This window comes from Pteronotus mesoamericanus, unplaced genomic scaffold (assembly GCF_021234165.1).
Source record: "Pteronotus mesoamericanus isolate MK-2021 breed Mesoamerican mustached bat unplaced genomic scaffold, CSHL_Meso_final contig_68, whole genome shotgun sequence".
Classification (NCBI taxonomy): Eukaryota; Metazoa; Chordata; class Mammalia; order Chiroptera; family Mormoopidae; genus Pteronotus; species Pteronotus mesoamericanus.
The window spans coordinates 25099708-25118955 of NW_026555234.1; the positions used below are offsets into that span (position 1 = coordinate 25099708).

General features: G+C 48.2%; 1 protein-coding gene across 10 annotated transcripts in view; it reads right to left on the reverse strand.

The window, feature by feature from the left end:
* Positions 1-19248, reverse strand: part of APBB2 (amyloid beta precursor protein binding family B member 2) — a 318370-nt gene that overhangs the window by 58206 nt on the left and 240916 nt on the right. For all 10 annotated transcript variants that reach the window (XM_054582097.1, XM_054582096.1, XM_054582094.1 and 7 more), the window contains 2 exons: positions 10997-11143; positions 8740-8867 (listed from right to left, as the gene is read on the reverse strand). In XM_054582097.1, the coding sequence (XP_054438072.1) occupies positions 8740-8867; positions 10997-11143 (275 nt within the window). The remainder of the gene's footprint in view (positions 1-8739; positions 8868-10996; positions 11144-19248) is intronic.

Genomic DNA, 19248 nt, shown 5'->3' on the forward strand with positions numbered 1-19248 from the left:
CTGAATTGCTTACTCCCTCTCCTACCCCTCCAACTTTCTGGATATGTGAATGGTGCTAGATGCAGTCTGTCGCCCACTCTGTGCTCCTTTATTTATAGTCTGAAGGATTCTTCCCGGGTTCAGACAGACTTCCTCTTTCCATTTCAAATGAACTATCTGGCTCATTTATTTTCATCTGACCCAAATTCTGATTTGGTATTTCCGTCCTCTGGCTGCTGTGACCATAATTCCATTCCCAGGACTTTTACCCTCAGAAATGGGGTCCTTGCTTGAGGGCCCTGACTTTAATATCTCAGTTCTTGTTTGGGAGTCCCTTTCTCTTCTTCTCTTTTCTAAAGGGCAGTTTGCCAGGGTATTCTTTGGGGGATAGTCTCAAAGAAAAGAATTCCCAGGTGAAGTTATAAGCAAGAAACGCGGGACACAGGACCTGTACCCAAACGCCTGTGTGGGGGAGCAGGAAGGCAGGGGATGTAACCGGATTGCTGTCCTGTCTCAGGAGAGAGGCTGGCGAGGGCGGAGGAAATAACAGGAACATGGGAAACTCGCACTGACACATTTACGAGGCAGGAAGCCACCCCCAGAGCCCGGAGTGACTGGGCTCTAAACTCATTACAGGGTAATTTCCATAAATTCTCACTTCTGTCCATGAAAAAAAATAACTCCTCCAAACACAACTCACTGCAAGGCTTAATTCACAGCTGTGATACATAAACACCAAGCCTGGCTTATTTACTAAGAGGGTTAGAAAATGCAAAGGTGTTTTATACGGGGTTAGAGGCTCTAAATATCAACATCAACCTTTCAAGGGGCATCAGCTCATCAGTCAAGGCTCACAAGGAACTTATAATGAAGGATTTTTTAGATATTTACGGTAAAGAGAGAATGATGCTAACCTCCCATGTGTTTAAGTTTCTCCCATTTTTTTATATGTTACACTTGACCCAGGGCAGTGTTTCAAGGAAATACTACTATCTTCATGGAAACAGTACAGCTGGGACAACACGTGACACTTCTATGAAAGCACCTCCACATCTGGCGTCCCAGTAATGATCCTCACTGCAGATGTACAGGTTGGGACACGAAGTATCCCCACTATTGGTGCATAAAAGACATACTTAAAAGCAAATGGTGGGACTCCTACCCCAGTTTTCCTTCTGACCAATTCTAGCTCTCAAAACTTGACATAATTGTCTGAGATAAGACTCCTTGAGTTCCACCTGATGTTTTCAAATCCATCGTCTCCAGTGACTAACTGTGTTACAGTGATATTGTAATATAGTAAGAAATATATATTTGGGTTTTCAGTCTCACCAGGGAGGGGAGAAAGGTTTGAGATTTAGCTACTCACCAACAGTCAATGACTTAATCAATCTCCCTATGTACTGAAACTTTCATAAACCCCCTTAACAACAAAGCTGAGGGCGCTTCCGCTTTGGTGAGCAAGTGCAGGGCTGGGCACACCCCAAACTCCTTGGGAATGGAAGCTCCTATGATCACAAATCTCCCGGACTTTGCCCCATGTACTCCTTTACCTGGCTGTCCATTTGGGTCCTTGTAAGAGCCTTTATAATGTTTCCCTGAGTTCTGTGAGCCATTCTGGAAAATTACCCAACCTGAGGAAGGGCCATGGGAACCCCCAATAAATAGCTAGTCGGTCAGAAGTATGAGTGTCCTGGATTTGTGCTTGGCATCCAAAGTGGAGGACAATCGTGTAGAACTGAGCCCTCACCCTGCGGAATCCTCGCTAACTCCAGGTAGTCAGTGTCAGAGTCGCATTAAACTGAAAGACATCCAGGTGGTGTTGGCAGAGAACTGGAGAATGGCTTGGTGTGGAAAACCCACACATCTGGTGTCAGAAGAGTAGACACAGATCATCATATAGCTACATTATGTTCTTAATCATTAGACTCACCATGAAGCCAAACATCTGAAATGATTACATTTGAGTAAAAAGTTTAAGATGACAACTTGTGTGCAGAAAGAGTGACTGCCCATTCATCTGCAATAACAGGAGGCTTTCAGCAATTCATCAAACACTGAACTACGTATTGAACTTATGCAACATGCCAGCAGTCAAGCCAGGCTCTGGGTTAGAAGAGTGACAACTTTTTCTGCTAAGGCACGAATCCATCTGTACATGGATTATTAAGCTATTTCTCCACTAAAACTAGTCCTCTGTCTGTTGTTGGAATGCTCTGAGTATTCCACGAGGACCATGGTGCTTTGAGGGCTGACATGGCATTGAGTGCCCGTGGCCAAGCATGACCGACCGCTCTCCCATGGCATCCAGAAAGCCCCATTTGTCATCTGGCTCAGGCCTCTGGGGAAGTGTCAGCTGGAAGTTGTTCAGGGGACAGCATGAAAATTTCTTCTCGCTCTCCCTCGACACAACAGCCTCCAGCCTCCACAGTCACTGGCTGGTGCTGCAACGTGCTTATGAGAAGTGCTGGATTATGCACTGAACCAGTTACCAAAACAGATGATGTGATCTTCTGAAGACATCGTTATCTTCATATATTCACCTACAGGGACAGCGTCACTATGAAAGGCCTGCTTGAAAATGCCTTCACACATTCCTCTGAGGGAAACTTTACTTGGTGATCACTTACAATGTCTTTCCTTAAAGGTTATTCTACGCTGAAAGTATTAGCAAGCATCCCGGCATGATTAATAGAAGGCAAGGAAGCCACTTCTAAAGAGATAAAATATAACTACACTGTAAGTCAGCAAAATGGTCAAGTAAATCCTGACGCCTCTGCTTATCATGGGGCTGCATTAAAAAGAAATTAACTCTAGAGGCCAAGCTAATGTGGTAGCATAGGGAGAGAATTATAGCTGTCTCCCTGAAGGCCTTTCTCCCTGAGACAAGAGAGCACACACCCCAAACACAGCTTCCATCAGCAGACTGGGAATTCCATCAGTCATTCAGCACTGTCTGGCTCACAGAACCCTCCGACTACACGTCATTACGAAGCCCTCCATCCTCCCTGTAGACACTTCCCCCACCGCCCCCCGCCTCCACTAATCCTAGGAAAAGAAACAACAGTAAAGCAAATACAGAGATAACTTGCAGATGGGCTCAAAAGCCAAGAGGCCCACTGTCTCTACATCACTGTCACCTAAAACAGAATTGTCCCTTGTTGCTGACGACTTCTACCAATTTAGAAAGGAAAATCTCCTTAGCACAAGTGCTATCCTGGCGCCTGCCACGCGGTGTAGCTGAACTGAGAGGACAACTCCCTCCTCCCCGTCCCCCCTCCCCGTGCCCGCTGAGCAAAGTAGCCACAGTGATGCCCCTGCACTGTGCCTGGTGGGGGCCTCCCTCTGCCAGCTCCAATCCAACCACAAGGTCGCCCAGGGCGCCTACAGGCAGGAGACAGAAACCATGCAGTCATTTGAACAGAGAGGAGGTTCTCTAAAGAACTGTTACCAGGAAACTAAAAATGTCAAAGGGAACATGGAGAGGCTATCGTGAAGGCAGCAACTGCAAGGCAGGCCTGTGACCTGCAGGGCTGAGGGAACAAAGGACAGACGTGGGAATCATCAGAAACGTGGCAGTGGCGCCCCAGGGAGCAAGACCCCTGACACTGAGGGGGGAGCCCTACTGCAGCCACGGACGTCACCAACCCCTGTTCGGAGCGCGTTACTGCTCTAGCCCTCTTCTGGAAAGAGCCAGTCACATTAGGTCCCCCACGTCTATTCCGTTCATTTTTCTTTTTTTAAACAGCCCACTAAAGACGTAAGGCTGTTCTTAGCTCGAGGCCATCGTTGGTCAACCTCTGCTTTCAATTCGCACCTGTGTCTTTTCTCCTCCATGAAGAAGCCAGATCTCCAAGGACAGTGAGAAGGCTCTAGAGTCCTGCCTCCCTGCGGAGCCAGGTTATTTCAGACCACCCTTCATCCCTCGTCAGGACGAACGGAGACGCGCCCACTGGGGCCAGAGGAAAATCCCAGGAGTCTGTTCATGCCGCGCGGTGACCGGACCGGTCGCCTAGGGGGAATCACACCCTCTGTCCTCAGTTCATAATCTCTCAAACAGAGAGGATGGAAGGCTTTGGGGACTAAACCACTTCTTCAATTTAAAAGCCTATGAGATAAAGTTTTGCACATTTTAACTAATGTTAAGTCAGTGTTACTCAGGGACCCTCCGATGCAAACCCCACTTCTGAATTAAGCAATGTTTTCAAAAGAAATCAAAACAAAACAACACTGGCAGGGAAATAAGGGCATGAATTCTGTGTGGCAGTAGCCCGGTACAACAGCTCACACCCGGGACTTGCGGGGAAAAAACCAGGGGAGAATATCTGAGGAGAAGAGAGGAGAAAAAAATATTCTGTACGCTTGACACTGTATTCTTTAGGTAAAGGCTCCCTGAGATCTCAACCAGCGAGAACAGTTCATCAAAGATAAACTCATTCTAAAACTTATGAATAATCTATGACATGGTAAAATTTTATTAAAATTATTCATCAAAAACAGGAAATGCATAAAATGTCTTCTAGGAAGAGAGGTTTTGCTATACAAACTGGAAGCATAAATAGTATCACAGGGTCAACATTAAACCTGCATAAAAAAATACTTTTTAAAAAGCACTCGTGTACGATGGCTGTGGTAGCTGCTATCAATTATGAAGGAATTTGATCTTTATTAGCACAGACCTAAAGGGCTCTCTACCTAACGGTTGCTTATTAAAAGTAATTCCATTTTTTTCCTTAAAAGCAAAAATAGCAACCTATTGCGGTCACTAATTTAAATGGATGAGTTGAGTGCCCAGAGCAGCATTTCCCAGTCCGTCCCACGCGCCTGCATTTTAGTGAAGGAAAGGGCTCCGGTCAGTGTGGAAGCTCCCAGGGCGCGCCAGCGCAGGAGAACCTCCGAGGACTCAGAAGGTCCTAAAGGCTTGTTTGCCGCCCCTCCACCCCCCAAGGAGAGCCTGGGCGCGCCTTCCTTCCTTCCTGCTCCACTGCACGCTGCTATGGACATCGCGAGGGGGAGCCCCACTTATGGGGCCAGGGATCCCCCGACTGTACCGTCCACCCCTTTTCCTTTCTCATGGGAATCAGGTGGGATTAGCACACTCTACTGCCTGTGGAAAGGTACCCAAGGATCTGTGTGCCTGGAAGATGGACCCATATCTGCCACAGAGGGGAGAGGAGTCCCTACTAAAAGTCCCCTACGTTCAGAAATTGTGTTGCTTGCTTCTGATTCCTCAGTAAAAGCATAAGGAGAAAGCTCTCCCCAGGGCTCTAATGAGTAAAAGAGCTGTGGCCTAGCATCAAGCATGGGACCCCGAAACTCCTCCCCGCCAGCCTCGGAAAGGCAGCGTGGCAGGCCCTCAGGGACGAGATGAGAGGTAGCACTTGGGCCACCAGCCCCAGTCAATGGGAGCAAAATGCCGGCTCAAAGGCCTGGAGCCGCTCCCGCCCAGAAGGACGGGGCTGGAGCAGCGCGGGTCAGTCTGGACGCTCCCCAGTGCTGCCTTTGATTGGAAATACGAGGCTCAGGAAACCCCTTTCCCTACGCCCCGCGTCCGTCCGGGAGCCTTCACATGCTTCTCACTGACACCAAAAGGAACCAAAACACAGAACGGCCCGGGGAGCAGAAGGGGCCAGCCCTCCGGGCAGCAATGCCAACGTGCTCCAAGAAATGCCAATGGCAGGCCTGCCTCCCGGGGGCAAGGCAAGAACTGCAGCCCCATCGGGCAACAGGCAACACACCCGTATCTGATGTGACCGAAGCTCCGGCATAAGACTGTTTCTCCAAATCAACTTTGGGATCAGTGGGGGCGTCACAGCCGGGCCACCTCCTCGCCCAAGGTACACTTACTTGATAAGGGTAATCAAATCAAAACCACTTGAAAACCTTAAGAAAATGCTAAACCCAAAATAACTTTATAAATTCTGAAATTACATGGCTTAGTGAAGCACTCAGAATTTCCAGAAAGATGCTGTGCCTTTCAAGCCTCTGGTATACATACATTTCTTTTCATTTTAACCACATCAAGAAATCCCCTAAGAGATTCCATTTTCTCAGCAAGGAAAGTTACAAAGGAGAGTGCGAAATAGACTCATTTTCACAAGCAAAAATGAAACACTTCTATGTTTTATTCATGCAAAGAGAAAACCTCTTTCCTTTGCAGCATTACAAATTGAATTTGCTCTTGTAAATTGCTGTTAAAGAAAAAAAAAAAACCCAAAAGCAAAAAAAAAAAAAAAAAAAAAAAGTTAAAAAGAAAAGGCAGGAATACAAAGTCCTCTTCTTCTACAGAATGAAAACTCAGGGACCAACAGGGAGAAGGTTTCACTGGCAAACACACTTTTTTTACTTCCTGCAATTCAGCTCAGGCCCCAACCTCGCCGTGAGCCGGCTGAGCTTCTGAGAGCTGAGAGCGAGTCCTGAGTGAATTTCCAAATTACACTTCTCTGCTACAATTGAGCGAGAATAAGAAGTGGTCTAAAGCACATGGGTAAGCCCAGCTCGCCTCTTAAAAACACAAGCAAAGCAATGGAACCTAATTTACACTGACACCACTGCAGGGCAGCGGGTGGCAGGCTCTCCCTGCTCTTCAGGACGGCTGAACTCGCAGTGCCAGGAACAGCCTCTTGCCCTCTGCGTCCAATGACGAGCTGCTCTTGAAACCTCCCCGAGGTCCGGCCCCACCCTGTGTTTGAAAGAAGCCATATAATTAGCTGCATCCGCTCGCTTGCGTCTACTGCTTTAACAAATCAAGAGCTAACATTCATTAAGCATTTGCCATGTCCCCATCCCTGTGCTGATTACTGTACACACACAGAGGCACATATACACATGCTTTGTGGTCCTTATTATGATCCGCATTTCACAGATGACAGAAACTGAGCTCAGAGCTTGAATAATTTAGCCAACAAGAGTTTGAACCATTTCTCTCTTCCCGAGCATGCGGCATGTGGCCTCACTTTAAAGAGCTGGGCTGAAAAACCTCATCATGAAATCCGCTCACAACCATGAGAAAACACAACCCTACTTAGTTGTACATGTACGCTGTATAATGGTTTTCACCTGGACTCCTGCCTTAAAAAAACAAACTTGGAGGACAGGAACCAGGGAAGGATCAAGCATCTTATACTCTTCCCTCAAGGCTAAACATTTTTAATGATGAGCAAACACTATCAGGTATTTTCCTTGCAAAAATTAATCAATTCATGCCAACACATCAGCTTCAGTGCCACAGCTCTGCCAACCAAGTGAATGACAGGCGTGTACGTTCAATCTATCCACTCGTTCCCCACAGAGCACCTGGCCCGGCTGTCAGCATTCATCACGCTGCTACAGAAGCTCGAAGACACAACTGTGCTCCCAGGAAGGATGACCCCACCAGCGGGCAAAGGACTCCTCGCCTTTCTTTCACAGACCATTTCTCGCGTCTGGTCCTAGCTATGCTTGTTCTTTGACTGATAAACACTTCACCATTTTCCTTTCTGGCTTAGAACTTGTAACTGAATCAAAACGCTATTGAAGCCACTAATGCCCAGCCTTGTAGACCAAGGCTGGAGCATAATCCAAGGCAGAGCCCTCTAGAAAGGACCACATGATTCAATAAACCAGCGCGCCCAAGGATGGAACCAAGAGAGCCGCCTCTCTGGTGTCTGGGATTTTTGTAATGTTCTTACTCATTTTCAACAAGGCAGTATCAATCATCCTATAGCTCATCCCTAAATTCTAGAACTTCAGGTACATTGAGAGTTGCCAAAGATTAACTATACAGTTGACCCCTGAACAATGTGGGGGTTGGGGGCACCAACCACCTGAGCGGTTGAAAATCCACATATAATTTAAGTCGGCACTCCCTCCAATTCTCACCTGCAGATAGAAAATATAGCTGACCCTTGAACAACATGGTCTGAACTGCTTGGGTTCACGTGGACCTTGGGGTCAACTGTAATTCAAGAGTTTGGTCCATTTAATGTAGCCCAGTTACTTAACAACGGCATCCACGTTGTCAGAGATAACTGCCGCTTTTTAGTTAGAAATGTATTTTGAAAACCAGAACTCTCTTGTTTCCAGTCATCCTGGAGAACAGAAAATTCACAATGAAACTAAGTAAGAAGCACTCCGTAAATAACAGATTTCTCAGCAGATTTCAGAAACACACACACACTCTCTCCCCTCTCTCCTTTCTCTCTCTCTCTGAATGGAACTTTGACATGACCAGATGTTCCAAGTGTTAAAAAAGTTCAGCCAACCCGAAGCCCCAGAAGCTCCTGGTGACCGTGACTTTGCGACCTAGCCCTTGTGATTCAAGGCTAGCTAACTGCTCCCTTCACCAAGCCCTCTACAAAGCAAGTACCAGCAGCGGGGCATGTAAAATGGCCAAGACTCAACCGACTGAAATAGGAGATTAAAACAGACTGCAGAGAGGGGGGAAGAAAAAAAGTGAGGGTTTAAGGAGCCTCGGTGAGCGGGAGCTGAGGTGAATGAGGATGAACAGGAGGAGAAACATGCAGAAATCAAAGGCAGAAACCAAAAGGCAAAAACAAAAGAAACCAAAGGTCTGAGGTACAGACACCAGGAAGGGAAGTAGCGCGGAGGGTTTATGAGGTGGGGAAATAGACATATCCTGCAATTTTTTTTACATTTCTGAAGAAAGCCTATTGTCACTGCATATTCAGTAAAGTAACAGTGAGAATGCGCTTCAGTGTTAAGCTAAAACCGGGGCACCTGGTGAGGTGACAAGTGGCCGCACCACCCCGGGGTACTCACCGGCCATTGTCACGGCCGACGCCCCACACGCGGATGCTCACGATGGGCTGGGAGTGGAGCACGGAGCGGTCCATGGGGTCCACCAGGCTGAGCATGTCATTCTCCAGGATCAGGTACATGTCCTTGCCCTGAGTTCGATAAGAAAACATGTTACCTTCCTGGAGAAGTGCACGTCCTTGTAACACCTGTGGCTACCTCGGGACGCCCTGTCAACGATCAAAAGAAGCCACCCCTTGGGTCTATGATTTGTTTTCCTCAGTGAGAAAGGCCTCTCCTGAGTAAAATATTTATAACTCTTTCATATTTCCTTCACATCCCAAAGTTTTCTCGCCCTCTCCAAGTCCTCTGAAATGTGTCCCTAGCCTGCTTTCTAGCTGGCTCTTATTTTCAACCGTTCACACTTCTGAATCTTTAAAAAAACAGTTAATGGTGGGTTCCCGGGCCTTTTACTAACCCCAGGCCGCATCCTCTGATAACCACGCCCTCTCCGTGCCTTCCCCTCTGGCCGGACCCCCGCAGCGGCCTTCTCAGACCTGCAGTGATGTCCGTCTCTCCTCAGCTTTTACACCACTTCATATCTGTGCGATTTGCCTGGCAAATAGCAGGAACAGCTCTGTGACATTTCTCGGTACAACCACACCTAACATTTATATGCCTTGATCACACCTCAGATAGTACATCGTATGCTTAAGGTACCCTGGCTCATGAGCTTCCTAACTTGCCCTGGTAACTTGGTTTGTTATTACTCAGCTTGCTATAGGGCAGGAACTCTGTCTGTGGCCACTTGCAGGTCACAGCGGTGTCCAGCCCTTGGGTGAAGGACCCATTCTTAGTTAGCTAGCGTGCGGATTAACCACGATGGAGGTGCGGGTCTCGGAGAGGTTCGGCTGCCCGACACCTCACGGGTGCTGGGTAACTCGGTCAGTAGCTGAGCAACGGTTGGCCGAGCCAAGAGGAGCCACGCTGCCCTCCCCCACGCTGTCCTCGGCGACGCGCTGGGCTCCTTTCCTCCGAGCTCAGCTGAGGGCTGCCACACGGTGCTCGGGAGCTGCATGACCGGTCAGAGCCGGGAGCCGAGAGCAGAGCAGGGCCCAGGCCCCGGGGGCCAACCAGCTGATGTGCTTCCAGATAACCGAGAGCTGCTAGGGATTTTTGGTGCCTTCTTTTTCTCTCCATCCCTCCCCACCAGGAATGAAGCACTGACTGCAGCCTCAAGGAGACCTTCAGCCAGGCCCACGAGTCAAAGGCCCCCAGGACAACTCCCACCGGGCGGCAGCCCCTTCTGTGCGGCTGCTTCATGGCGAACACCTGGCAGGTACTGCCAGGCTCTGAAGGGCTTGTTCTGGCTGACTGTCTCACCTGGTGTGTTAAACACGCTTTTTAGGATGTGACCTGCGGTGAGGCCAAGTGCCCCTTCACTGACCTCGGTGATGCACTTTCTTTGGGCTGGTTCACCTTAAAAACCACAACTGGTTCTGCCAAAGGCAACAGATGCCCTCTCCCCCAGGGAGGGACCGAGTCACTCACAGAGCAACGCTATTCCAGGATGTCCCCGATACGCCTGTTTGACAGGTCTCCGGGCACAATGGAAAGGGGCTTTTCCTGTTTCATGTGATTTTTATAGGTACTTTATATTTATATGTCTTGTCCTTTCTGAAATTATCTCCACTAATATTTCTAAATAGAATTACTTTGTTCTACTTGAGAAAGAATATAGAGGTATCAATTTCAAAACTCATGTATAACGTTGATGTTCAGATTGTAAATAAAGGAGAACGTGGTGTAAAGGATAAGTTTTTTAAATTTTTAGGGCAGCAGCATCAATATTCGTGTATGTGTGTGTGTGCCGGGGGTCACATTCCCCAGTGAGGATGTGCTTTGAGGGGTCCCTGGGCCTGCTTCCCAGAAACCTGTCCTCATACCCCGGCACACCCAATTTTGCAGGCAAACCTAAGGGGTTTTCAGGGTCCTGAAGTCCACGATGGATTCCCAGGGGCTCAGAGATCTCAGGTTAGACCCTGATGCTGAGACACTGAGAAGAGTTCTCTCCAAGGGCCCCCGTCCGCACTGGGACCTGGCTGTGCCAAGGGGCAGATCACGGCGTGCGTGCTGCCTATGCCGCCTGCCTCAGGGGGAAAAAGCGCCCAGGAGGTGCCTGCAGTGCCCCTCAGTGCCCCGTCCCACAGGGCCCGCGGCTTCGAGAGGCCCGGTGGAACAGAACCGAGCCTGCTATCCATCACTTCTGCGGCTTCCTTACCTCTCCCCAAATGCCGACTGTATCCCGGATGTCATTTTTGCAGTAGGAAAGCTGCCTGATGCAGTTGTTGACGGCAACACTACTTTTCCCGGGGGCGAGGTCCTCCTCTGCCATTTCAACCCATCCCAGGGAGCGCACAGCAAAGCACTGGAAGACAGAGAGCAGGACATTCCTCCTGGGTCACAGGCCAATCTACGTTGCTTCACCCTGAAATCCCCTCCAAGGCATGCCTGGGGAGCCTTTATGTGCCACATAATGGTTGATCATCTAATCCTTTGTCATTGGAAAATTAAGTTGTGACTTTTTGCTATTAGAAAATACAGTGATAAATATCTTCTTGCCTAACTTTCTGTGTGTGTGCTCAGATTTTTTTATTTTTAAAGACCGGATGACCAGAAGTGGAATTACTGGGCTAATGGACATAAAAAAATCTCTAAGTTCTTTTTCTATTAAAAGGCAGTTGTTTTTTTTTTAAAAATAGACGTACAACCTCCATAAGCTGTTAGTCATTAACACCTAGGAAAAGACAATAGGAGAGAAAGTGAATTAAATTCATGTTGGGCACTTTAATAACAATGAGGCGAAATGCATTCTCTAATACCCAGAGATGAAGGAAATTGGGGGAAATGTGCTTTCGTGACACTAGGCCGCAGGTCCTACAGCATGTTATCAGCGCCAAATCCTGAGAAGCCTGAAGAATGGACAGACTTGTGAGACACCTTAAAGCACAAATTCCATCTATTCTTTTATTGTTTAGAGAGACTTTGAGATGACGTTCCTTGTCTCTTTGAAGTTCAATTCTTAAATTAAAAAAAAAAATAAAGCATTATGTGCCTAGTGTAACAAGTAAAAAATCCAAAGACGCATAAAGAAAGGGACCCCTGAGACATGGGAGGGCTAAAGCACCCGCCTTGCTGGTCATCGCCAGGGATGCTCGCTGGCTGGTCCCTCACCCAACCCTGAAGCCTGGGGCCCTCCTCTCCCTCTGAGGGCTGGGGTCCCTCCCAAGCTGCAAATCACTTGAAGAGATCACCCTTCTGGGACAGGAGGCATCTTGTAAAGTTTCCCAAAGTGAACACATCATAATAAAATGAAGAAATGCAGCAAACTGCCCCCAAGTGACCACATTCAGTCTAGTTCAACTTTCCCCGTCTCAGCCTCCAGACCCAGACTCCTTCCCGAGTTGTTAATCACAGTTTCTCAGAGGAAACACTGTCCCCCCGCCCCAATCCCAGACACTCTCATCAAGCACAGTGCACGGGGACCCGCACGTCCTCCGGGGAGAAGTGCTGAGGGGCCTGCCCAGCCCCCCGGAGCAGAGCCACTGCCATAGGCTGATGGTGCACACGGGCCGTTTACACTTGCAGTCGTCCCTGAGATGACGGCAAAAGCTCCTCAGGACCCTGCCCCTGGGGAGAGGTCCTGGGAGATGCCCTCACATGCCGTCTGTGGGCGAGTGTTCACTACACAGCCGCTGGGAGGAGATGCGGTGCCCACAGGCACAGGGCTGGCTTGGGGCCGAGGGGGGCCCACCTGGTCAGCAGCGAGCTGGCTCTGAGCTGGCTGGCCTGCCCTGCGGCTGCTCTGCCCCCTTAGCCCCAGACCAAACCATGTCTCTCCAGGTGGACAGGCCTGATTTGTCATCACAGGAGCCTGAAACAGCACATCTTCCTCGTTGTGGTAAGACCACCGACCTCACGGGTCTGAGCTCGGAAGTGCTCCTCCCACCTCCTCCAGGGAGCGCTGGGCTGGTCTCCAACCTTCCTCCTTTGCTGGTTCCTGGCACAGTTGCTGGTGAGTAAAATCATAACGCAGCCACACCTGCCCCAGCCTGCCATTTCGATCTTGTTACCTACCGGCTCCATGTCCCCCTCCCGCCTCAAAAAGAAATAGACACTCTCTTGATTTGGAGAACATTTATGTTACCCCCAACCTACTTCCATAGCGGAAAATTAAAACAGCATAGTTGTATCACCCAATCTGGCCAAAAGGCTTTCTTTAAATGTTGACGATATTAACTCACTGCATCCTCACCTCAGCCATGTGAGGCCGCTGCTGAGTTAACTGTACCCATTTTATAGATGAGGACAGTGAGTGAAGCACAAAGCCATTAAGAGGTGGGCCTAGGATTCAAACCCAGGCAGTCTTGACTTTGGGGCTCCCAGTGCAAGCCACCCTGCCCTGTGCCTGAGGTTTTCCTGCAGGAAGAGGGTCAGATGGGGCTAGGCCCATAGAAGGGAGTGCCCGGGTTCAAATCTTAGCTCTTAGCCTTGCTGGGCTGTGGTCGTGGGCAGGCAGTTTACAAAGTCCCAACCTTTTTTATTTGTAAAAATAGGAATAACGATTGTTACCTGAGAGAGTTCTTGTGAGGAGAAAACAATGTAATACAGCAAGAGACTCTAGCACGTAGAAAACACTCAATGAACATTTGCTGATGAAAGAGCAAATGAATACAGTGCCACATAAATCTCAGCTGGCGTCATCCAAGGGCGGAAAGAAAGGAGCAGGCCTCTGTAATCAGGGTGACCGCACATTTCACCTGTCCCCAGGACAGCTCTGTTGTTATGGCAAAATTATCAGAAACAGCTTCTTTTATTCTCAAGAGTGCCCCAGTTTGAATAATAAATTATAGTCACTCTAGTCAAAAATCCCAGTGCATTCACCCTCTGGTACAGAAATCGGCGTGGACAGGATGCTGTGATGCGCCCAAATGGAAATGGGGCTCAGAATCAACAGAAGCTGCTATGAGTAAGGCATCTTGGTGGTCCTGGGTGAGGGGTGGGGCGGTTTGAAACTTAAGAAATCAGTGTTATTGTTGGATGCCCATAAAACTAGAAGCCGAAAACATATTTCTTTATTTCCTCTAATTGCCTACTACAAAATCCTACTGCCTATGAATACTCTCAAAATATTAACAATAATAAAGGTAAAAAAAAATACTGGCTGCTTTTTCGCCCTTGAGTCCAAGAACACATGGATTTCAAACTAAACCTGCTGATGAAAAATCAAGGGTATTTTTCTTGGCTAACAAATTCAAGTGGATAACCCCACCACAGTACATTAAGTATATTGTTTTGTCATGCCGATAAAGAGAAAAAAACAAGAGCCCTAAATATATTTATTATAATGATTTTGTTTTAAGCAATTTTCCGGCGCAATCCTGCTATTGCAATTTAGTTTCTGATTGGAAAAGCTTCGTCACCGGAGGAAAAGAAAGCTGGGTGCATAGGGCATAACGTAATCTACCAGGGAGGGAGCGCGGCTTCCTCCCAAAGGACACAGCTACAAAGAGCAACCTGTGTTGTTCGGTGCTGCCCCCGTGTGGCCACGGAGGTTTATAACCACTATCACTTTTCCTTTAACGGCAGACTTTCTGTACTAGTCAGCTTTGGGAATAAATACTCACTTCAGAGTACGAGAAGAGTTCAAAATACTTAATGCACCTGACTTTAAAAGTGCTTTTTCAGCTTTTGAATACAGATTAATACTTGCATTTTGACTGATGCTCATTCTCCAATAGCTCTTAACCAAACAGCAACAATGAGCAATGCTTCAGAGCGTGGACTCTATCATCATATGAATCTGGATTCAGCCATAACCTTGCTATTTACCTGAGGCTGATTCTGGGAAAGTCACTTTGGGTCTCTACGTCTCAGTTTCTTGATTTGTAAAATGGGAATGACAATAGTACCTCTACTTGAAAGTATTTACTGAGGACTAAATGAGATAATGTTGGTCAAGAGTTTAGCATGCTGCCTGGCTTACAGTAAGAACTCAATAAATGCTTATTACTACGGATACATTTTAACTCTTTTCTATGTGTGGATTCTACAGATTTCTCTGGTTTGACAGGTTCCAGCCACAGCTAGCACGGGGAGGGGAGGGAGGCGCTGCAGTTCCCAGTCTGTTGTGAGTACACCACCCAGAGGCTTTGCTGAGTGAGACACAGAGAACTGCGACCCTTCCCCACAGTGTCTGATTCAGTAGGTGACGGTAGTGCTCCAGAATCTGCATTTCTAACCAGCTCCCAAGTGATGCTGAAGCTGGGGGACTGGGGACCATGCTTTGAGAACCACCGATGTGGAGAGCTAGCCCCTCTCCTTACCCAAAGTCATACTGTGTCCATGGCTGGTTCTGAAAGGGGACTCTGGGTTCGAATCCCAGGACTGCCAACTTACTACCTGTGATCTTGGGTAAGTTTGTGAACCTCTCTGTGCCTCAGTTTCCTTTTCATAAAATGTCGATACTGAAAACACCTGCCTCACAACAGCCTGTCACATGTTGTGAGGATCAGCTGGGCTGAATGAGTTTGCTGCTGCTCCTGATGCTGCTGTTAGTTATTATGGGCTCTGAAGGGGACCAGGGTCCCGGCTGGATGAGAAGCGACACAGCCCCTAGCCAGAGGCTTCCTTCTCTCCATCTGTTTTCTCCTCCCCTGCACTGAAATCGAGTTGTCACATTTTGGCTGGAAACACAGATCCTGTTAGTAATTTCTATTTTGTTGAGTCCTACTTCAATGAAGACATCTGCCTGGAGTGAACCTCTTCCTAAAACATGTGTAGAAAAAAACACAGTGCACAGCCTTGGTTTCTATGGCTGGACCATCCTGGGTTCAAATCCCTATATATCCATCAGCAGGCGTTCAGCCTCCACAAATCTAAGCTGACTTGGTTAAAGAACGAGAATAACACTAGGCGATCCAAAGGAAATGAGGAAGTGGCTAGTACAGTATGGACTCTCAGCAAATGCTTACTTGCCTTCTCCACTCTCTGGCTCCAGGGGACTCTCATTGCATTCTGTTTTCCCACAGGCGTTTGGCTTTTCCTTCTCCAGAGCTTTAAGGGGGGCAAGCAAGATGAGGACACACTGGCAGAAAACTCAGGGGCCTGGTTCCTCAGCCATAAGGCGGGGCAGGGGGGAGAGACGAGGACGCTGGAGCTATGGGAGAGTAGGGCTTCAGCCTCGCCCTACGCAGTGCGCCAGGCTTGGCGCACAGCACTAGCGACAATGGTGCGTAAGTAAGCTCACATCCACCAAGCAGCGCACTCAAGGCCCGGAGCGGGGCCAGTTGCTCTAGGACTATTGAGGGGTGATGACAAAAAAGTAAACGATCTTAGAATCGACAGCAGCGTTAAATCATAGATATTAAAAAACTAAAAAAAGTTCACAGGGAAAAGCTACAGTTCATTCTAGCGTTACAAATGTAATCCTAATTAACACTCGTTCATAGGAATTACTTGCCACTTAAGCCTAATTACCCCGCAGCACAAAAACAACTGTGTATTCAAGTCAATAAGCATTTATTGAGTGCCCATTAGTTCCTGGAGACAGAGAGAGATAGGCAGGCACAGCCCTGCGCTTGAGAAGCTTGCAACAGAGTAGGCCCGAGGCGGGAGTCTACATGCGACAATGTGAATTAAAGGGCACAGAGGCACACACACACGCCAAGAGCTTCATAGAAGTTTGGTTTTTTTTTTTATCTCTGAGAGAAGGAAGTATGAACAGCTTCCTGGAGGCTTCGGTATCGAGCTGATCCTTGTGGGATGGATGGACTTACTTATTTAACAAATACAGGGTCCGGCAGAAGTGAGGTCTGCTTGAGTGTGGTTGGTAGGGTAATAATATGGGTGTAATAATTTATAGCTTTAATTTGAACATTTCACCTAAAATCTACGGTGTGCTTGATTGTGATATTGTTATGTTACACAATTTCATGCTTATGATTTTGTAATAGAAGATTTTGTAAAGGGGCGTTATTTGTGCTGGACCCAGTACTTACCGATACCTACTGTATGCCAGCTACTGAAGACACATCGATGAACCCAACAGAACAGACGCTCTGCTCTGAGTAGTATCTCCAAATGGAAGGGCAAAGTCACTTGGCTGTGACACTAAAGGTCACACAGCTCCATGGACATGAACCACGATGAGTAAGGTACAATGGTATGCACGGGAGGGGCACTGAGCATACTGATTTAAGACCCAGGATTTCACGTCACTGACCTGGGATCAAATCCCAGATTGGCCACTTATTAGTGGTGCGATCTGAGCCACTTCACTAAGTTGTGGCCAGCCCCGGCTTCCTCACCTGATGCAGTGAGGACAGTGGCACAAAATCTCCCAGGGCCTGGCCCAAAGGGGATGGCGGAGAAAAGCTGACCACTGTCTTCTCGAGGAATCCGATCCCTGTCAGATGTGTCAGGATTGGGGGATGGTGCCCACAGCCAGCCAACCCTGTACGTTTTTCCAACGAGTGATCAAGCATCAATAAAAATGAACCTTGGGTGGCTGGGGGCAGAGAGAGACATGGGGCCTGCTCAGGGCCGGGAGGTCCACAGATGGGCTTTGGGAAGTGCCTGAAAATATACCCAAGATCTTATGGAAAGACTGCTGAAAGCTCTCACCGGCCATCCAAAGGCTCTGGGATGTACTTTCAAAGAATTCTAGGAAGGTCCAGTACCACCGCGCTCACCAAGGCCCATTCAGACACGTGGATTGGGGTAGGAAGGGCTTCCTAGATGGGAACAGAGTTCTTTGTTGAGAAGCAAATGAGGAAATGGTTAAATGATCAGGATTTAATGAAAACAGAAGAAATGGGTCTGAAAAGGAGGTCGAGGAGTAAGGAAGGGCCGCACAACCTCTGGAGAAGCCCAGCCTCGGCGCGGGGGGTGGGGGGCGCCATGCCTGAATGACCTGTAAAGATGAGGGCAGTCCGATACCCAGTTCTAAAAGCCAGGATCTGTTTCTGATGCAATGGAAGCCCCATCCAAGCCACCCGCCGCTGCGCCAGCAGAGGGCTGTTCCTGAGACGGCTGGTGGTGTTGGGGGAACTGAAGGAGAAGGTGCGCCCTCCCCTGGAGAGAGGTTTGGCAGAGAAAAGCAACAGGCAAACCAGAGGGGAGAACAGCAAGTCAACTTAACAGAAATAAATGTCCAGCAGAAGGGCAGGACTTTGGGGAGGACCCGGGGATTTCTGCAGGCGCGTGGCTGGGACCGAAGCCTCCTCAGCTGGACCCTGACAGCACAGGATCCTGGTGCTCTTGGGGTTATGCAGGCTGCTCTGCACAGGCCTTTTCTGTCTGGGCTCCTGGGGGCCGGTGGAGAAAACCCCACGCACATTCTTGCTATATGTATCTACGAAGAAGGGCCTTTAAATAATCACAGCCCACATATGACCTGTGAGGTACTCCTGTTCTATTTCCTACTGGTGGCCAGAATAATGTAGCTCTTTAGGCTACATTCATTATATTTGATATCCTATATTCTGGATGTTTCCCTAGGAATTAAGACCCACCCTCTGCCCCTTCATTTCCAAGTCACCGTGTGTGTGTGTGTTAGAAGCCGTAGGGACCTGATTTCTGCCCAGAGGCAGGACTCTGGACTGTCCAGACTTCGCTGAGAAATAAAGCAGCCGGCAAGCAAAGGGCTGTGACCACAAATGGCTTGCAGAGAGTCCACTGAAAAATGCACAGGCTTTTCAAGGTTCAAAATATCTTCCTTGGAAGTTGCCTTACTAATTCGGTGTTTGTGGTCATTACATGTAACAATGTAGATCACTGTCGTCACAGACACAGATTGAAATAAAATTAGGCTTCATTTGCTATGGCTTTTTCTAGGAAACACTAAAGTGCTTTCCAAATGCGGCATCTCAGCGGGCTCCGCAGGAGAGGTGCCTGGGGGCTCCGGAGCAGAGCCTGGCCCAGTTCTCCATCGGCTGCAGCAAGGAACTAGCCTGACTGGTCATTCAGCGCGGCAATGACCTCAGCAGCCAGGGGAGACCCAGAGAGCATTTCTACACGGACGCCAACGAGCACTTCAGCTGTTCCTGCTCTAGCCTCCCTCCCCCACCCCCTACCCCGCACCACCCCAAACCGTCTGCAACATGCTGAGCATTGCAGTCGGGCAGAAAACAAGACGCCTGGCCTTTTGGGGTTCTAAACCCACAGTGCCATGAACTTAACTTTCTCCCTTTTCTATTTTTCAGAGCAAGACAACTCTACTGGTAAAGTAGAATGCTAACATTTACGCTGGCAGATTCTTCTATAAAGAGGACAATCATAATAATAGTAACAAATAGTACTCATAACGTGCCAGGTGCTAAAACTGAGCTATAATACAAGTGTCGAAGTATTATCTAGGATGGCCATCTTCTTGACTACCTGCTCACCGTATAAATGCATATGGCAAATTCTTTCCTTTACATATTTTATTTAACCAACCCATATGACAACACATGAAGTAGATGTTATTCA